The sequence below is a fragment of the Gobio gobio genome, assembly GCF_949357685.1.
Source record: "Gobio gobio genome assembly, chromosome: 6".
In the NCBI taxonomy this organism is placed as follows: Eukaryota; Metazoa; Chordata; class Actinopteri; order Cypriniformes; family Gobionidae; genus Gobio; species Gobio gobio.
The window spans coordinates 59,410,615-59,431,671 of NC_137102.1; the positions used below are offsets into that span (position 1 = coordinate 59,410,615).

General features: G+C 33.7%; 2 protein-coding genes across 2 annotated transcripts; both read left to right on the forward strand.

The window, feature by feature from the left end:
* Positions 1-354: 354 nt before the first annotated feature.
* On the forward strand, positions 355-1,386 carry LOC307128601 (C3a anaphylatoxin chemotactic receptor-like; the record flags this gene model as incomplete). The annotated part of the gene is made up of 1 exon (XM_079820515.1): positions 355-1,386. One exon carries the CDS (start codon positions 355-357, stop codon positions 1,384-1,386), a length of 1,032 nt encoding a protein of 343 aa, XP_079676641.1.
* Positions 1,387-7,119: 5,733 nt separating this feature from the next.
* Positions 7,120-20,137, forward strand: polr2ea (RNA polymerase II, I and III subunit E, a). Its single transcript, XM_079819699.1, has 7 exons — positions 7,120-7,250; positions 8,867-9,041; positions 14,400-14,515; positions 14,596-14,676; positions 15,950-16,008; positions 16,291-16,369; positions 19,948-20,137. The coding sequence occupies exons 1-7, from the start codon at positions 7,194-7,196 to the stop codon at positions 20,011-20,013; spliced, it is 633 nt and encodes a 210-aa protein (XP_079675825.1). The 5' UTR covers positions 7,120-7,193; the 3' UTR covers positions 20,014-20,137.
* Positions 20,138-21,057: the final 920 nt, after the last annotated feature.

The window sequence follows — 21,057 nt, forward strand, 5'->3', positions numbered from 1 at the left end:
TCGTAAAATTATTGTAGAGTCACTGTGGTGAGATGGACTTTGTAACAACGTTTTAAGTGCCTTTTATGGGTCTTGTGAGTGTAAATGTACTGAATGCCAATGGAGGCCTATCTGAAGCCTTTCTCAGCATCAGCTTTACACTAAAATATCTTCATTTGTGTCTGAAGATGAACAGAGGTCTGACGGGTGTCGAACGACATGAGGGTGAGGAATTAATGACAGAATTTTCATTTTTGGGTGAACTAACCCTTTAATTTGGAGAGTAACTGAAATTATTACAATATCAAAATATTAAAAACTTGCGATTAATTACAGAAAAAAATGCGATTAATTAGTTGTTGTTTTTTTTTATCGATGCCCAGCACTAACAAAAAAGTTTACTTTGCATGTTTGTGCTCTCACTGTGTTGTTTCCTCCTTCTCTTCCTCTGGTATAGTGTGCATCAGTTCGGGATATGAGAATCTGACCGCGGTCACACAGGGGAAAGAGGGCTTGTCCAGCGTCCAGATCTTCGGTCTCTGCGTTTATCTCGCCATCTTTATCGTGGGCTTCGTTGGAAACGGCCTCGTCATATTTGTGACCGGCTACAAAATGAAGACGACGGTCAACTCCGTTTGGTTTCTCAACTTGGCGATCGCAGACTTCTTTTTCTCCTTCGCCCCAGTCCTGCGCTTTGTTTTGGTCTTTGGCAGACCACTGGGTTACGTTTTGTCCAAGCTTCTCTCTTTCATGACAGAACTAAATATGTTCGCAAGCGTTTTCTTTCTGACCGCGATCAGTCTGGACCGATGTCTGTGCACATGGATGACCGTGTGGGCTCGGAATAAACGAACTCTAGTCAAGGCTCAGATCATTTGCATGATTGTGTGGGTTTTATCCATTGGCTGTAGCTTTCCTTTTGTGGTCAGTTTCTGCAGCACACATCTAGACTTGCAGCCTCTGTTCACATACAGGCTCATAGTGGGCTTTCTCTTCCCCTTCCTGATCATAGCATCTTCATATTTAGCCATCGGCGTGCGGGTCAAGCGTCTCCGAAGGGGGAAGCATCTCAGATCTTATCGTCTTATTATATCTGTGGTTCTGGCCTTTTTCATATGTTGGTTCCCTTACCATATTCATAAACTGTGTTTGGTTTCATTAAGTGCAGTGGAGAATAAGCAGAATGTCAATGTTCGAGAAGTCCTTTCTAAAACTTCTCCTTTTATAGTGTGTCTGGCTTTTCTGAACAGTTCTCTGAACCCCGTTCTCTATGTGTTCATGTGTGAGGAATATAAGAAGAAGCTTCATCAGTCTCTGCTGCTGGTGCTGGAGACGGCCTTTGCTGAAGATCATCTGGACTTTCTTCATCACAAAGAATCACGACCAGAAGAAACATCGCTTCACTGACCAGATGCAGAGTAAAATCCAACAGTTGTTCTTACTAAGACTTTTTTTAGTAAACTTTACTTAATGTCCAATAATTTGTTGAACTTACTTAAAACAATTAAGTAATCTGAACTATTTGCATGCTATGCCTTCGTTACTTAGAAAACTCAAGTAAACATTACTTGACTGGTTTGAGCACCATTTTGCCAAAGCAAAAAAACAAGCAGGCGGACGGGCAAAGTGTTTTTGAGGTGGTGCAATTTTGTATAGACTTTTCACTCATTTCCTCCACTTCCGGTCACCATGATGGAGATCAGTGTTCCCTTTGGTTGGACACTTGGAACTTCATTCATATTATAGTAATTAATTTCCTATTAATGCAGCAATGCAACAAGAAATCATAGTTGTATGATTTCAAAAGAAGTGAAGTAATATATATATATATATAATAATAATTGTCAATTAATGATGTATGACATAACTATATAAGTAATGTCAAATAATGATCTTTTAACATTATTTTTGCTAATATTTATGGCATAACTTTTTAATTGAGTTGATATAATCCCTCTATATTTGTCACAATCATTTGACCATGCTTGAGTGTGACAAATATAGAGGGATTATATCAACTCAATTAAAAAGTTATGCCATAAATATTAGCAATAATGATGTTAAAAGATCATTATTTGACATTAATTATATAAAAAGTCATGCTTGACTTCAACATTCAGCATGCAAAACACAACAATGGTAACAAGGATTTTTTTTATTTTTATTATTAATACGACCTTTACTATTTTACTTGCTGTCATTGTTCGGGTTATACTGACAAAAGACAAATAGTAAAATAAAGCTAAAAATAGTAAAACGAAGCAATTCATTTATTCATGCCACAATGCACTCTGGGAGTACACTTCCTCAGATCCCAGATAGAATTAAGTTGACAAAACTTAAACGGTTTAAGTAAGAACAGCTTAATGCAATTAAGTAATGCTTACTTAATTGTTTTTAGTACCTGTAGACTATTGATAAGTAATAAATAAGTGTTGAATGGAGTTCAGTTGTTGCTTTTTGTCTTCACTTATTTTTTTAAGTTCAGCTTACTTGAGAATTTTAAGGCAATCGGTTTCCTAATATTTTAGTAATGTGAGCACTAATAACAAGTTAACATAACTAATAATTTTGAGTTAAGTATACTTCATTAACAAGTTTTCTGTACAAGTTTTGTTAAGTTTAGCCGACAAAAAAATAATACTCTGCTTTACTTGAAAATTTTAAGGCAATCGGTTTCCTCACTTTTTCTAAGTAAAGTCAACTTATTATGTTTTACAGTATAAGGGCCAGATTTACTAACAGCTACGCCACAGCAAAACCTGCTTTTGGCGTCAAAAAGCTACTGTCAGAATTTACTAAAGACAGTAAAAGTGAGTTTTGTGGCTGAACTTGTCCAGCTCTTCACACACAGATGCTTCAGCTTCACACTGATGACAGGAGATTACTTTAGTTTTAGATGAAGAGATAAAGTCAGTTTTGATTGATTCATTTCTGTTGTAAAAACTTGCACACAATTAAAACAATAAAATAAATATTATAGTGTGAATCAAAAAATTAAAAGCGCATTTAAAAAAAATTAACAAGCATTTTTTATCTAATAATGAAGACATTTAAAATCATATTTCTGACTTTTATCTAATAATGAAGACATTTAAAATCATATTTTTGACTTTTATCTAATAATGAAGACATTTAAAATCATATTTTTGACTTTTTATCTAATAATGAAGACATTTAAAATCACATTTTTGACTTTTATCTAATAATGAAGACATTTAAAATCATATTTTTGACTTTTTATCTAATAATGAAGACATTTAAAATCATATTTCTGACTTTTATCTAATAATGAAGACATTTAAGATCATATTTTTTTACTTTTTATCTAATAATGAAGACATTTAAAATCATATTGACTTTTATCTAACATTTTTGACTTTTATCTAATAATGAAGACTTTTAAGATCATATTTTTGACTTTTTATCTAATAATGAAGACATTTAAAATCATATTTCTGACTTTTATCTAATAATGAAGACATTTAAAATCATATTTTTGACTTTTATCTAATAACGAAGACATTTAAAATCATATTTTTGACTTTTTATCTAATAATGAAGACATTTAAAATCATATTTTTGACTTTTATCTAATAATGAGGACTTTTAAAATCATATTTTGGACTTTTATCTAATAATGAAGACATTTAAAATCATATTTCTGACTTTTATCTAATAATGAAGACATTTAAAATCATATTTCTGACTTTTATCTAATAATGAAGACATTTAAAATCATATTTTTGACTTTTTATCTAATAATGAAGACATTTAAAATCATATTTTTGACTTTTATCTAATAATGAGGACTTTTAAAATCATATTTTGGACTTTTATCTAATAATGAAGACTTTTAAGATCATATTTTTGACTTTTTATCTAATAATGAAGACATTTAAAATCATATTTCTGACTTTTATCTAATAATGAAGACTTTTAAGATCATTTTTTTTACTTTTTATCTAATAATGAAGACATTTAAAATCATATTTCTGACTTTTATCTAATAATGAAGACTTTTAAGATCATATTTTTTCACTTTTTATCTAATAATGAAGACATTTAAAATCATATTTCTGACTTTTATCTAATAATGAAGACATTTAAGATCATATTTTTTTACTTTTTATCTAATAATGAAGACATTTAAAATCATATTTTTGACTTTTATCTAACATTTTTGACTTTTATCTAATAATGAAGACTTTTAAGATCATATTTTTGACTTTTTATCTAATAATGAAGACATTTAAAATCATATTTCTGACTTTTATCTAATAATGAAGACATTTAAAATCATATTTTTGACTTTTATCTAATAATGAAGACATTTAAAATCATATTTTTGACTTTTTATCTAATAATGAAGACATTTAAAATCATATTTTTGACTTTTATCTAATAATGAGGACTTTTAAAATCATATTTTGGACTTTTATCTAATAATGAAGACTTTTAACCCTCTAATGCATGAATTATGTTTTTGCATTAAAAATTTTTTTTTTATCTTATTTTCTTGAAGATTTAAGATAACAGATTAACAAACAAAAATTTTTTTTTTTAAAAACCCACCCCCTTAGCAGATTTTATTTTGTTGCCTCAGGGCAACGCTATGCAGTATAGGTAGTAAATCACAGAGAAAAATGTGATATTGTCTCAATGTTTATTAGGAAAATCAAGAGGGAACTGGCACTCTTTTCAATTAATAATGGGTTTCAAATATTTAATTGTAGCATTTGGTCCATTTACACACATCAAACAGTGGTAATTTTCCTTTTAAAAACACTTCAAATATGTCTTAGCAAGTAAAAAGTATTTAATCTGACTAAAACTTATTTGTCAATCCATCAAACAGAGGTAGTTTTCTTTTTTCAAACACTGTAGAACCTGTTTGAACAGTTCACTTTCTCACTCTAGAATGTACATTTCCTGAAGAAAATGTGAGTGGTGCTTGCCGTGGCAAAAAAAATCCTCTCGGATGCTACTGGGATGCAAAAAAGCCAAGCAACATGTCTGTAGGATGTTCTGGGGCTGAGATATGGCTTATTAATGTGTTTGTACTGTTGCTAGGGTACTGTACATGGTTGCTACGATGTGTCTATACAGTTCTTGGGGTGATATTTAAAGACTATTGGCCAGTCTGAGTCAAAAGAGCCCACCCTCATGACTGTACGATGTTCTGGGGCTGAGATATGGCTTCTTTATGTTGCAATACGGTTGCTAGGGTGCTCTAAATGGTTGCTAGGGTGTGGCTATACAGTTAATGGGGTGATATTGAAAGACTATTGGCCAGTCTGAGTCAAAAGAGCCAAACTCTGTATTTCTACAATGCTCTGGTACTGAGATATGGCTCGTTAATGTTGATATATGGTTGCTAGGGTGCTGTAACTGGTTGCTAGGGCGTGGCTATGAAGTTATTATTATTATTTTACCATATTGTGCACAAATAACATGTAATGATGTGTGATAACATCCAAACACATTGTCAGCAAAGACCTCCATAAAAAGTACCCCTTATCGCATAACGTTGCCCTGAGGCAACAAGAAGAAAAACTGAATTTCTAAACATGCTAAATTAAAAAAAAGTTAATAAAACTTGACAACAACTTCTCTACACCTTCATGCACATACATATATTTTTTATTTACAGTTCATGTCATTGTAAATAAGATTACTGAAGCAAATAATCTTACCTTCTTCTCACACCATGTGCTCATGTGACCACATGTCAGAAAAGGAAGCCCCGCCTTCAAATGATGCTTTATAGTGACTCCCACACCTTATTGGACCATTCTATAGCAATCATTTGACCATTTTGATTGGTTGCAATTATTTAAAGAAACATGTACTGGAAATTAAACTTAAAAACACTTTCCGTTGCCTGAGAGCAACGCTATGCAGTAGAGGGTTAAGATCATATTTTTGACTTTTTATCTAATAATGAAGACATTTAAAATCATATTTCTGACTTTTATCTAATAATGAAGACTTTTAAGATCATATTTTTTTACTTTTTATCTAATAATGAAGACATTTAAAATCATATTTCTGACTTTTATCTAATAATGAAGACTTTTAAGATCATTTTTTTTACTTTTTATCTAATAATGAAGACATTTAAAATCATATTTCTGACTTTTATCTAATAATGAAGACATTTAAAATCATATTTCTGACTTTTATCTAATAATGAAGACATTTAAAATCATATTTTTGACTTTTTATCTAATAATGAAGACATTTAAAATCATATTTTTGACTTTTATCTAATAATGAGGACTTTTAAAATCATATTTTGGACTTTTATCTAATAATGAAGACTTTTAAGATCATATTTTTGACTTTTTATCTAATAATGAAGACATTTAAAATCATATTTCTGACTTTTATCTAATAATGAAGACTTTTAAGATCATATTTTTTTACTTTTTATCTAATAATGAAGACATTTAAAATCATATTTCTGACTTTTATCTAATAATGAAGACTTTTAAGATCATATTTTTTTACTTTTTATCTAATAATGAAGACATTTAAAATCATATTTTTGACACACCGGTCCGCTTCGCTCATTACAGGCTCGTTCTCGCCAGAACCCAAAACGGAATGTACGGTAGATGTCGGTCGCGCTACACCGTGTTTATCTTGAATCCCCTCAGCGAAAGTATAACTCGATCACGAGTGGCTTCATCAGGTAGATCTACAGCAGATCAATAGTAGATCAATAGTAGATCAATTCATCTTTCAGGCATTTGCCCGACCGTGAGAAACCGGGGGTGTGGCGTGTCTCACGGCCAATGGCAGCTCCTTCTGCTACACACTCATAAAATATGTACCTTTTCTTCACAAAAAGGAGTATAAAATGTCCGTTTGAGTCTCTTCAAATTGTGTGCGAGGAATGACTTAAATAGGCTAAAATGTGCTGTTCACACATACAACGGCGTTCCGGCGTTTTACCAGTAAGAGACCGTTCTCACATCAGCACCAAAATACCAGTAAAACGTCAGTCAACGTTAAACATTGCGCCGTTATCTTCATTCGCCCGGCTGGCGGGTGATCAAACAGAACGCGTTAATTATGTTGTGCCAGGCAATAAAGTAGACACCATCCAGGGGTCCTTCGCCTCCTCTGTGAGCACGTGACCTATGAAAGGACGCGCGCGTGGTTTGAAAGGAGTGTTTTTGGGCTTTATTACTCAGTAAATCGCTCAAATGGACGACGAGGAGGAGGCTTATCGATTATGGAAGATTCGCAAGACCATAATGCAGGTGTGAATGAGGACTGAGCGGCGGCGGTTCGCCATTTATAACTCGCGTGGTGTTTGTTTACATTACACGCGATCATAAGACACTGGTATTATTATATATAATAATAATATTAATATATACAATTATTATTATAAATCATATTGAGATTTGTTTAAGCTTATAGTATTTAAAAACATTAATATAAGTATTATGAATGTATGTTTATTTATTATATTTAAAAATATTGCACAAAAATTTTATAATATGAATATTTAAAATATGTATTAAAGCATTTAGTATTTAAGAACATTATTATAAATATTATGTAAATTATTATTAAAATTTGATTTGTTATTAACAAATATTGCACAAAAAATTATAATATGAATATTTAAAATATGCATTAAGCATATATTTAAGAACATTAATATCAATATTATGATTGTAAAAGTTATAAAAACATTTTTGATTTTGATGTTTATTAAATATGAATTAAAGCGTATATTATTTAAGAACATTCATATTTTTTTACTTTAATAATATTTATATTAATTATTTTTATTTGTTATATTAAATATTGCACAAATGTTATGAATATTTAAAAAATACATTAAGCGTATAGTATTTAAGAACATTAATAATTAATATTATAAATATGTGTAAATCTTTTTATAAAACATTTTGTTTTATTAACAAATAAATATTGCACAAATATGTATGAATATTTAAAATATGCATTAAAGTGTATATTAAATACGCGTTACATATATATATAAAATTATTTAAGAAAATTAATATCAATATTATGAATGTAAAAATTATTTAAAAACAATTTGATTTATATTAATTGTACAAAATGTTATAACATGAATATTTAAAATATCCTTTAAAGCGTATATAGTATTTAGGAACATTAATATCAATATTATGAATGTAAAAATTATGAATTATTTTGATGTTATATTAAATGTTGCACAACTATTTTACAATGTGAATATTTAAAATATGCTTTAAAGTTTTTATTTAAGTATATTAATATCAATCTTATGAGTGTAAAAGTTATTATAAAACAATTTGATTTATATTAATTGTACAAAATGTTATAATATAGTATTTAAGAACATCATTAATATCAATATGTAAATTATTATACGACATTTTTATTTGTTATTAACAAATATTGCACAAAAAAATGTATATGAATATTTAAAATATGCATTAAAGCATATATTAAATACATGTATATATATTATTTAAGAACATTAATATCAATATTATGAATGTAAAAATTATTATAAAACAATTTGATTTATATATTAATTGTAAAATATATAATTTATATATTATAATATATAAAATGTTTTAATATGAATATTTAAAATATGCATTAAAGCGTATAGTATTTAAGAACATTAATATCAATATTACAAATATTGCACAAATATTTTATAATATGAACATTTAAAATATTAAAGTATAGAAGAAAAAGTGTAAAAAAAATATATATAAAGCATTTTATTAAAATAAAAATTATTAATCATAAAATGATGAAATGTAGCGAAACGCACACCAGTCCTACAGTGAGTAGAAGGAGTGTGTGTGTGTGTGTGTTTTCTATAAGCTGTGTTGTGTTGCAGCTGTGCCATGACCGAGGGTTTCTGGTGACCCAAGATGAGCTGGACCAGACCCTGGATGAGTTCAAAGGTCAGTTTGGTGACCGGCCCAGCGAGGGCCGACCCAGGAGGACCGATCTCACTGTGCTGGTGGCTCACAATGATGATCCCACAGACCAGATGTTTGTGTTCTTCCCAGGTGAGATCTGACACACCTGAGTTTTCCACCAAAGCAGAGCTAGAGCTAGATCGGAGCCAGAGCCTAGTTTCAAATCGGTTCTTTGTGTTTCCACACCCAAAGCCCCAGCTCCGAGCCAGGAAAAGTGGTTCTTAAGTAGCACCAAAACATTGCTGGGCTAGAACAGGGCTAGAAGTAAGAACCGATTACGTCAGACGCTGGGGGCGGGGTCAACAAGACCAACACAAACTGGAGATCCGCCATGTTTGAAATAGCAGCTAATGGAGCTAACAGCTCGTACAAATTAAGGCGAACTGCATGAATGCGTTGGATTCGCTGTGTTTTCGTTGTGTTTTGATGCCGATGTAGGATCGTAAAGCCATGTGAATCAATAGTAACGCAACGTTTGCATTGTTGATGGAAGGCTTGTTCGCAGCGGTGCTGTGCAGAGACCGATCGCCGTATGATCACGAGTCCAGCGAGAGCACACGACTCCTTATGCTTTTGATTCACTCATGCGTTTTTTTTATATCATACGTGGATCGGTCTGCGCAGCGCCGATGCATCTCGAACAAGCCTGGTGTGTGTGTGTGTTTCCCGCTGCCCAGGGTTGCCAGGTTTTCACAACAAAACCCCCCCAATTGCTACTCAAAACAAGTCCAATCGCGTTCCGGGGGGGATTCCCCTGTAAAAATCACATTTGGGGGTAAAATATGTGTTTTTTGGCATGGTTGCCTACTAAAATTCGCATTCCCGGGGCTAAATATCACATAATTGGGGTCGCTTCATCCCGCGGACATGAAAAAACAGCCCGCGGCAAAACCACAGACTTGGCAACACTGCCGCTGCCACGCTAGCGTTGCTGAGAGAGATGAGATGTATACAGTGACGTAAGACCTGGCTCTGTTGTGGCTCTCAGCATGTGGAAAAGCAAACGGTTCTTAGAAGCTCCTCAGTCGAACCAACTATGAACTGGGACTAGCTCTGGCTCTGAACTAGCTCTAGCACTGCCTTGGTGGAAAAGGGGTATGAGCGGTCACATGCAGGGTTCCCACTCTCATGAACACCAGATTCAAGGACTTTTTAAAGCACCTTTTATTTTAAATCAAGCACAACAAATACGATAAAGGTGGGTCAGGGTTCCCACTCGTCCAGGAAAACACATTGAAAATGAGAGAATGTAAAATGTCCTGGAAAATCTTGTTGTCGTCTGGGAAAATTCTTAAAAAAAAGTTATTTCTTTAGCCGAGTATAAAGAGTTTATCGCTGGCCCAAACAATTAGCGCTAGTTACAGAAAGCACATGTTCAGGAACGCTGAGTTTGATGCGTGTGAGTAGTATTTTTGAATAATGATGTTTAGTCTTGTGTTGCCACTTGCAGCCGTTAGCTAATGCTAATGCTATTAACTGCTCAGTGAATGTTAACTCGTAAGCTGCTACCTAATCACATCACTTTGATATAAAGTAACATTTGTGTGTTATAAAGTCAGAATTGCGTGATTTAAACTCTCAAGTCTTTTCTTCACAATTGACTTTTTTGCACAGTTGCGAGTTTATGTCTTGCAAGTCTTACTTCTTTTCTCAGAATTGTGAGATCTAAACTGCAATTGCAAGTTATAAAGTCAAATTCTGAGGAAAAAAGAATTGCGAAAATTTTTGCGTTTATATCACAAATATGTAAACTCGCAATTGCGAGAGTCAGAATAGCGAGATAAAAAGTCTCAATTACCTTTTCTTTCTATTCTGTGGTGTAAACAAACTTCCAGTCATAATGTATGATTAAGAGCTCATATTGAAAAATGCTGGATTGTTCAGTAATGGCAATAAACTGTACGGCTTTTAAAGGTTTAGAAAGCAATATTTGGCATGATCCTTGTCTTTTATTCCCGCCATAGTAAAATTGAAAATGTACTGGAAAATGGTTGCTGAAAAAGAGTGGGAACCCTGTGTGTGTGTGTTACTGCCAATATATCAAAGACCTGCTGTACCTGTGTCTATCATTAATGCAGTAACGTTAAGGAATATACTGACAACTAAAATACAATTTCTAATGAGGAAAAATTTCCAATTTGACAAAATCCAATGAGCAAAGAGGCTGGTGTAAAAGAGCGAGCGAGTTTTAACGAGAGATGCAGTTTGCAGCTCTTATTCCTGCTGTTAACATTTATTTCACGCTAGTTTGTTCTTTTTTATAAATCATTACTTCATTAGTAGCCTGGATGCCAGCCGAATTTAGCCCCGCCCACAAAATGTTTTGCTCTGGCAATTCGGTCTGGACTCGCTCCATAGAGGAGTAATTATGCCCGAACAGAAACTGTTCGGACCAATGAAATCATCAGGGCGGGCTTTAGACGATGATGGACAGATGATCAACAGTAACGTAATCATCCACGTCATCGAAGGCTCTTGGGTTGAGTTTGTTCTAATCCTAAACGGAGAACTTGTTCGTATATACATTCACCTTCACTATTTCTCTCAGAAACGATGATCGTGTTGGTAAGTACTCTGTGTATCCTTAAATTATTTTATTACTGGCAAAGATCGTTTACACTCATCTTTTTCTTGTAACGTTACTTAATCCAGCGTGCGTGCAGACAGGGTTTCCAAGTGTTTTTGCAACGTCGCGCACAATTGCTACTCAAAACTATAGCCCAAAACAATAACTTTCCGGGGGGTTCTCCGGAAAATGGCGTTTGGTTGGCAAAATATGTTATTTTGGCATGGTTGCCTGCTAAAATTCGCATTCCTGGGTTTATATAATCACATAATTGGGGTCGCTTCAACCCGCGGACATGGAGAAAAACACGGACTTGGCAACACAGTGCAGTTGAGTTCTGTTGACATTTGACAACTAACGTTACGCGTCGCTCCGTTGCTCTGATTGGTTGTGGGTCTATCCAATTGAGGTCTTTCCTGGCTCGGTTGAAACACGCCCCATAATCAAAGCTCAATGGAGCGGCACCAGACTCATATTCTGACTAGAATTGAGTATGGCCACGCCAGGCTACTTCATTATAACATCAAAATATAGAGATAACATTTATACATGAATTTTCCAATTAAATGAAAAGATATGGACAAGTTAATTGTTAGGCATTAAAAATATGCAAAATTATTTATTAAATCACCTGTACCTTTTTAAAAATCAGTTTGAAGGCTTTTAAGACCTGCACATATATTATATTTAACAGATATAATCGCTGCCGTAATAACGGCCCATTTCAAATGTTTACGTGCTTTTCTTCTGTTTATTTTTAGAGCGGTGATGAAATATTGCTCTTGTAAATACTCGCCAGCATTTCAGTAATGAAAGTCTAGATATTTAAAATGCATCCAAATTACAGCAAAGCGCAACCGTATGGTGGCCTGCAGTGGTCAAAAAGGATATAAACAGGGAATTTTGAAGTGATCTCATCTTAAACTCAGAGATGGGGATTTGGACGCTAATTAAATCACCACACGTCGTTGGTGTTTGTCTAAAAGCAGGAGGTAATCCGGCCGGGGATTTTTATACGGGTGGTGGGAGAAAAACAGACATTCTGGATTCGGACATCAATAAAATCTCTGACTAGCCCCTGACAATGATGAAAATACCTTATGACCCCACGAGAAACAACTACCGTACGAATAGGGCTTTTGACAGTAGATGGCGCTTCTGGAACAGCAGAAATATATTGAAATGGCTTCCTCCCGTAATGCGGTTTTGTTCTGGCTTTGGCAGCGCATGAAGGCCAATGTTTGTAATAGCACCATGCTACTCTAACAAAATACAGTTCATGCTTAAAGCTACAGTGTGTGATATCTTCCCGCATCTAGTGATGAAAAGGTATATGACCATCCAGTGAATATTAGTTTCTCTTCCTCTCAATTCCGATTTCGTTTTAACTCCTACGGTGGCCGATTTAGTCCAAGATTAACACGGCTTCCAGTTCGACCTCGTCCACATTCGACACGGTGCCATCGAGTGTTAAAACGTGAAAGGCGAAGCTTGAATTTACGGGTATGTCCCTCTTTGGCTAATGTACTTTCAAGATGGAGGGGCAACATGGCGACCGTCACCCGTATGTATTTTCAATGGCATATTATAAACTTACGAGAATACTTTATTACTTGAAAGAAGTAAATATACATTAATGAGCACATATATTTTTGAAAGAACTAAGTGTTTTTAGCTAAGAATAAACTAAAAAAGTTACACAGTGTAGCTTTAATTCAAGCACTTTCACGGGCCTATGTTTGTTTTCAAGTACTTTCCAGGCCTTGAATACATGTGTCTGAACTTTCAAGAAGCGTGGGAACCCTGCACGCAGAGATGTATAGTAACGAAGTAGAACTACTTCACTACTGTACTTAAGTACTAAAAGGCAGTATCTGTACTTTACTAGAGTATTAATTTTTTCTCCTACTTCCACTTTTACTTCAGTACATATTTTCGATGAGTTTAATACTTTTACTCCGATATTTTTTTTATGTGCTGCATCGTTACTCGTTACAATTATACAAATGTTACGAATCATTCCATTCCAAACCCACATTACCGCGCATGAGAGAGAGAGAGAGAGAGCGCGCGAGAGTGCGAGAGAGAGAGAGAGAGACAGAGCGCGCGCGAGAGAGAGAGAGTGCGCGAGAGCCCCGCGAGCGCGCATTCACTGTCTTTAAAACAACACTAGCGTCTTGCGCTCAAATTGCTCTCTATTTGTTTACATAGTTAATGTGCACTGTGAAGTAACATATACAAACAATGAACAGCTGTATTTTTATTAACTAAGATTAACAAAGATTAATAAATACAGTAACAAATGTATTGATCATGGTTAGTTCATGTTAGTTATTAGTCTAATACATTAACTAATGTAATGTTAACAAATCAAACCATATTGTAAAGTGTTACAAACAAATCATTTACTCAGAACACCTCTTGAAATGAGAATATAAGTGTGCTTACCCCATTTTTTTTTTAGTAAGAGTGGTTAGTAAGATTTAATGTTAATGAACTACAGTATTTTCAGGTTATTTATATGACAATATGTAGAAAAATTACCTACCAACACCGTGATTGTCCTTTAGCTTAATCATTTGAAATAATAAAAACAATATGATGTTCAAACTTTTGACTACTTTCTTTAATAACTACATAACACAATACTTGTACTTTTACTTTCAGTACTTGAGTAGTACATTTTAAAATAAACTACTTACAATACTTAAGTACAAAAAATGTTGAATACTTTAGTACTTCTACTTAAGTGTGGTGCTTAAAGAGCACTTCAACTTCTACTCAAGTCACTTTTTTGATAAGGAACTTGTACTTTTACTCAAGTATGTGTATCTAGTACTTTATACATCTCTGCCTGCACATGACTATATTCTGCATCACAGAGGAGCCGAAAGTGGGCATCAAGACCATCAAGATGTACTGCCAGCGGATGCAGGAGGAAAACATCACCCGGGCCGTTATCGTGGTGCAGACGGGCATGACTCCGTCTGCTAAACAGGTACACTCAGATCCTCTCACCTGAGCCGATCTCACCTGCTGATGAAGATGATGATGATGATGATGATGATTCTTTTGCAGTCTTTGGTTGATATGGCACCAAAATACATCCTGGAGCAGTTCCAACAGCAAGAGCTGCTCATAAACATCACAGAGCATGAGGTGAGACGCCTTCACTCACAGAAGCATCCGTTACATTCTTTATAATATAATATATACGCTTTGAGCTGGGATATGATTAATATCTGCTGTTAAAAGAACTAAAACTACTCTCTCTATTCAAAATATTAGTATAATTTGAACCCAAGCACGCACATTTTATATAAATATTTAAAATATTAACTATTATTAAATATAGTATTTAAGAACATTAATAATATAAATGTTATGAATATATTGAGATTTGTTATTATAACAAATATTGCACACAAATATTTTATAATATGAATATTTAAAATATTAATTAAAGCGTATAGTATTTAAAACGTTAAAAATATAAATATTAAGAATATAAAATATTATTTATTAAAATATTCGATTTAATATAATACACATTCATTAATATTTAAATATTCATATTATAAAATATTTCTGTGCAATATTTGTTATAATAACAAATTCAATTTGTAATTGCACAACATTTTTTATAAAATGAATATTTTATAACAAGAACATTAATATAAATATTATGAATATATAAATTATAACATATTAAAGCTTATAGTATTTAAGAACATTTATAATATAAATATTGTGAATATATATATATATATATATATATATAAAATATTTATTAAAGCTTATAGTATTTAAGAACATTAATATAAATATTATGAATATATATATAAAATATTTATTAAAGTGTATAGTATCTAAGAACGTTAATTGCAATATGATTTTTTTTATCAGTATATTAACAAATATTACACAAAAATATTTTATAATATGAATATTTTAAATATGAATTGAAGCCTACAGTATTTAAGAACGTTAATGAATTATGTTAATGAATTATGAATATAAATTATTATTTATTAAAAACATGTTTAGATTTGTTATATTAATAAACATTTAATAATATGAATATTTAAAATGTTAGTGTTTAGTATTTAAGAAAAAAGTATAGAAAATATTATTTATTAAAGTCATACTGAGATTTGTTATATTAACAAATATCGCGATTTGATATGATGAACATTTAACATCTGCTATTAAATGAATAAAAATTCTAATAAATCTCTCTCATTCTATTATCAATTATTAGAATGAATATATTTTAATTAAAAATGTTAAAATAATAATATAAATATTATGAATACAAATATTTAAATCCATACAATATATGGATTTATTAAAAAATATATATATTTTTTTTTTTTCCTCTAGAAATCATGAAATGTTATTTTCTTGCTATGATTGTCTCTGTCTCTTGCAGTTGGTCCCTGAACACATCGTCATGTCTAAAGAGGAAGTGAGGGAGCTGCTGGCCAGATAGTATCCAGATCTGAAGTGATTAAAGTGTTAAACCCAATGCCAGAAATACTGTTGTCAAACAGGTTTCCCACACACTCACACACTCGCTATTGGTCAGAAAAACAGGTCGTCCTGCTCCAAACCCACATATTCTCTCATGCCAGTTAAACATGTGAGTATTTATACACACACACACACACACACACACACACACACACACACACACACACACACACACACAGATTGACTAGTATTTGGCTTCTGTGACATCACCTGTCAACAGCTTTTCTTGACTGTCATCAGTAAGCTCAAGGAGAGCCAGTTACCCAGAATTCAGTGTGGAGATCCCGTGGCACGATATTTTGGGCTGAAACGAGGGCAGGTGAGAGAAACATTTGATCTGAAAACTTGTGTGCAAGTTGCAATCTGGAGCACTTTACTTTTACTATCATGGGGTGAGAGTATTATATCCATTAACCCTTAAATGCATGACTGTTACGCCACTCATTCTTACATATTGGGGTCTTTAGCGACCCTTCATTGTTTGTAAACATCGCTGGGTTCGCGCAGCATGGGGTCAGAAAAACAACGCGATCTACTGTTGTCATAGTGAAAGCGCTAATGTAAAGATAGTCTAGCATGCCACAGGTCACAATTATAGCCAGATATCAAACTTCACCTAACTATTAAACAGAGGTGTCAAGGACAAATACTTTGTTACCTTACTTAAAGGGTTAATTCACCCAAAAATGAAAATTCTGTCATTAATTCCTCATCCTCATGTCGTTCGACACCCGTCAGACCTCCGTTCATCTTCAGACACAAATGAAGATATTTTAGTGTAAAGCTGATGCTGAGAAAGGCTTCAGATAGGCCTCCATTGGCATTCAGTACATTTACACTCACAAGACCCATAAAAGGCACTAAAAACATCGTTACAAAGTCCATCTCACCACAGTGACTCTACAATAATCTTACGATGCGACGACAATAGTTTTTGTGCGCAAAAAAAAATCAAAATAACACCTTTATCCAACTTGTTCTCGTCTTCCGTGTGTGCCTCCACGACGCATGCGCGAGAATATGACGCAGATCCGGCGTTCGGGAATCCATGAAATGCACACTTTACCCCATTTTGAGAACTACGCCGAGACCTAAAGCACGATCAATGTAGAATTCAACAGCTTAGACACGCGCGTCTTCCTCTGCTTGTAAACAAATCGCTTCTGGGTCATGTGTCCGAACGCTGGATCTGCGTCATATTCTCACGCATGCGTCGTGGAGACACACACGGAAGACAAGAACAAGTTGGATAAAGGCGTTATTTAGATTTTTTTTTTGCGCACAAAAACTATTGTCGTCGCATCGTAAGATGATTGTAGAGCCACTGTGGTGAGATGGACTTTGTAACGGCGTTTTTAGTGCCTTTTATGGGTCTTGTGAGTGTAAATGTACTGAATGCCAATGGAGGCCTATCTGAAGCCTTTCTCAGCATCAGCTTTACACTAAAATATCTTCATTTGTGTCTGAAGATGAACGGAGGTCTGACGGGTGTCGAACGACATGAGGATGAGGAATTAATGACAGAATTTTCATTTTTGGGTGAACTAACCCTTTAAGCAGAAATTTTGGGATTCTATACTGGAGTAATTATTTTTCAGCCTACTTTTAATTTCTACTACTTACATTTTCAAGCAATTATCTGTACTTTCTACTCCTTACATTTTAATAATAGCCTCATTACTCCTATTCCATTTCGGCATGTTTTCATTCCTTGGATATTTGATCCGTTTTACAGGGATGTTTTTTTTAAATCATCAATGTTATGTTTTCAGGAGATAAAATGGTAACTTGCTTATCAACCTTGATTGGTATGGCAATAAAATATCACATTATTTTGGCAGTTAAAGTTTTTTTTTTTTTTTTCTTGGAGTGACTAGTTGCCTATAAGTATTTTAAAGGTGCAAAAAGTCAAAATTCAGAAGCATGTTATCAATAACCATTTTTTGAATATAAATGTACATTTAGTGAGTTTTTGGGGTGGAAATCGTCGACCCAATCTGGCAACACTGATCACGCATTCAAAAAATGGTTATTGATAACATGTCTCTGAATTTTGACTTTTTGCAAATCTTCCACTGCATGAAACGCGTTAATGCTCGGTAGTACACGTATGGTTCTTTAATGTATTTGCATTGTCCTAAAATGCGTTCATTTTCAATGTGAATATATGCGGCTGAAACGGGTAGCCTAGTGCACCTAAACATTTTCAACATTAACTTTTTAATATAACATTATAGTCATTATGGCCTTTAGAAAAATGTTTTTTTGAGGAGGTGGGGTATGCACTGTGGCGCGGCCTAATCTTTTGTCCTTAAAGGGATACTTCACCAAAAAATTAAAATTGTCATCATTTACTCACCCTCAAGTTGTTCCAAAGCTGTATGAGTTTCTTTGTTCTGAAGATATTTTGAAGAATGTTTGTAACCAAGCAGATTATATGCAACCATTGACTGCCATAGTAGGGGAAAATATTATGGTAGTCAATGTTTGCTCTATCTGCTTGGTTACAAACATTCTTCAAAATATCTTATAAACTCATACAGGTTTGGAACAACAAATGATGACAATTTTCATTTTTTGGTGAACTATCCCTTTAATGGCATTTCCCCCCCCTTACATTACTTTTACTTTTATACTTTAAGTAGTTTTGAAACCAGTACTTTTACTTGAGTAAAAAGTTTATACTACAGAAGTCTTTTTAAACCCTAGTATCTATACTTCTACCCGAGTAATGAATGCGAATACTTTTGACACCTCTGCTATTAAATCAGTCTACAGTTTACAGAAAACATTGTTTACTTACCATGGCTTAACTCTAGCGTTGTTGTCACAATGTTGGCGCTAGCCTGCGTCTAACTACTACCACTTTTTGTATCACTTTACTCTTTTACCTTGGCTTAGTCACTGAATTTCAGAGCACCAGGTAATGGACCAGTGGCTTAGGTTCACTACAGAGGGCAAGTATTTATAAAGCACATATAAAACACAGACAATGACTAGAAACGTACCAATGTGTTTGTGCAAGATTAAATTAATATGCAAAAGCATCGTTAGCCATCTATGGTGGCAAGTTCTGTCGTTATCAACATTCAACGAGTCTGTGTTTCCCGAAACCATAGTTTGAACGAACATTCGCAAACGGCATCGCAAAATAGTGTTTGGAACGACAGCTCTCGACCTGTGGTTAGAAGCAGAGTTTCTTGTTTGCAATGGGCGACTTAATAAATCCTTACCTTGAGCAAAATTAGCAAGCTGACATCCAGCTCAATCATATCTTTTATTTCGAATACATGTCATTTATGTCTGTGAAGAGATTTAAAGCACCATTTTTGAACAGTGGGCATGTACGTACATGCCCTAGTAAGAACGAGCTTATGATTAATTCTGGAAAATAAAGCAAAATAACGAGGAAAAAAAGAGAATTACTCCTCAGATACCATGTCCATAATTTATAGCAAAAAATCTATCATGAATTCGATCTCCAAACTCATTGATTAAAAGCAGTTATTACTCCACCACCTGCGTGACATCATTAACACACCGCCCTCCGTTTAATAGCTTGCAGCCACAGATGTCGTCAAAAACATTTTTTTTTTTACGGACGATCCTGCAGGAATCCTAAAAAAAAAAAGACTCCACAACTGGTGCGATTTTTCAGTTCCACCTTGTGGAATAAATGTGAATTGCACTTATTCCGTCATTAAAGATTCAATTATTGTTGTGCAGAAAAAATATATACTTACACTGTTACACACCTCAGGTCATTAGCGACCCTATACAATATTTACAAAAAATGAACATGTTTTTCTTGTTATAAAGGTTGTGAATGACGTCCCGGGTCGCTAAAGACCCGAGGTGTGTGTTTCAGGGTTAAAGACGTTGTTCTCTGTGTAACAGGTGGTGAAGATCATCCGGCCCAGTGAGACGGCTGGGCGATACATCACATACAGGCTCGTACAGTGAAGACGAGTGTGTCACGCCTTTATTTTTCTTTCATGCTTTTGTTTTAATATTGAGATTCTTGTGATTTAACTTGAATCTTGGATTGTTTGTTTTTGCACATTAAAAAATAAATCAACTTTTGTTTAATGAATGGGTTTTATTATGGTGTTGTGAATATTTTAATGCATTAATGGCAAAGAATGTTTAAGTTTACAAACTAAATGATTAATTGCAATTGTTTCCTTGAAATATATACAGTTTCAGAATGTACAAAATGGCGTTTATCAGTCATGTGGTTAGAGAGGCTTTGGCTAACATGGTTCATATGTTAATAGTCCCGGGAAGATTGAAACTATATTCCATCCTATTATCAGTAATGACACATACACACTATTATAAATGAAGCTCATCAGTCACTACTCCTGCAAAAAGCATTAAAACTAGCGCTGACCAGCAGCGCGGCTGTTCGCTCAATTTAACCGTAACTTCATTTTAAGCTCTTTTGTCGGTAAACAAAGAAAAAACTCCAGTGCATTGATGAAACCATAATAAATACAGAAAAATAAAACCGCTAAAAGTTCCTATATACTGTAAGTTCCATGGAGACTTTTTAATATCTACACAGTACACACTGACTCGAAATTGTATTATAATAATGATATTATTATAAATTACAATGGCGTATATGTTTGTTTCTGAAGGACTGTTATGATTGTATTCCAGTTGGCCTCTCAGTCAAAACCCTTAAAGGGTTAGTTCACCCAAAAATGAAAATTCTGTCATTAATTACTTACCCTCATGTCGTTCGAGACCCGTCAAACCTCCGTTCATCTTCGGAACAGAAATGAAGATATTTTAGTGTAAATCTGATGCTCTGAAAGGCCTCCATTGACACAATGCACGGTTCACTCTCAAGACCCTTAAAAGGCACTAAAGACGTCGTTACAAAGTCCATCTCACTACAGTGGCTCTACAATAACTTTATGAATCGGCGACAATAATTTTTGTGCGCAAAAAAACCCTAAATAACGACTTGCATAGTGATGACGATTTCAAAACACGGCC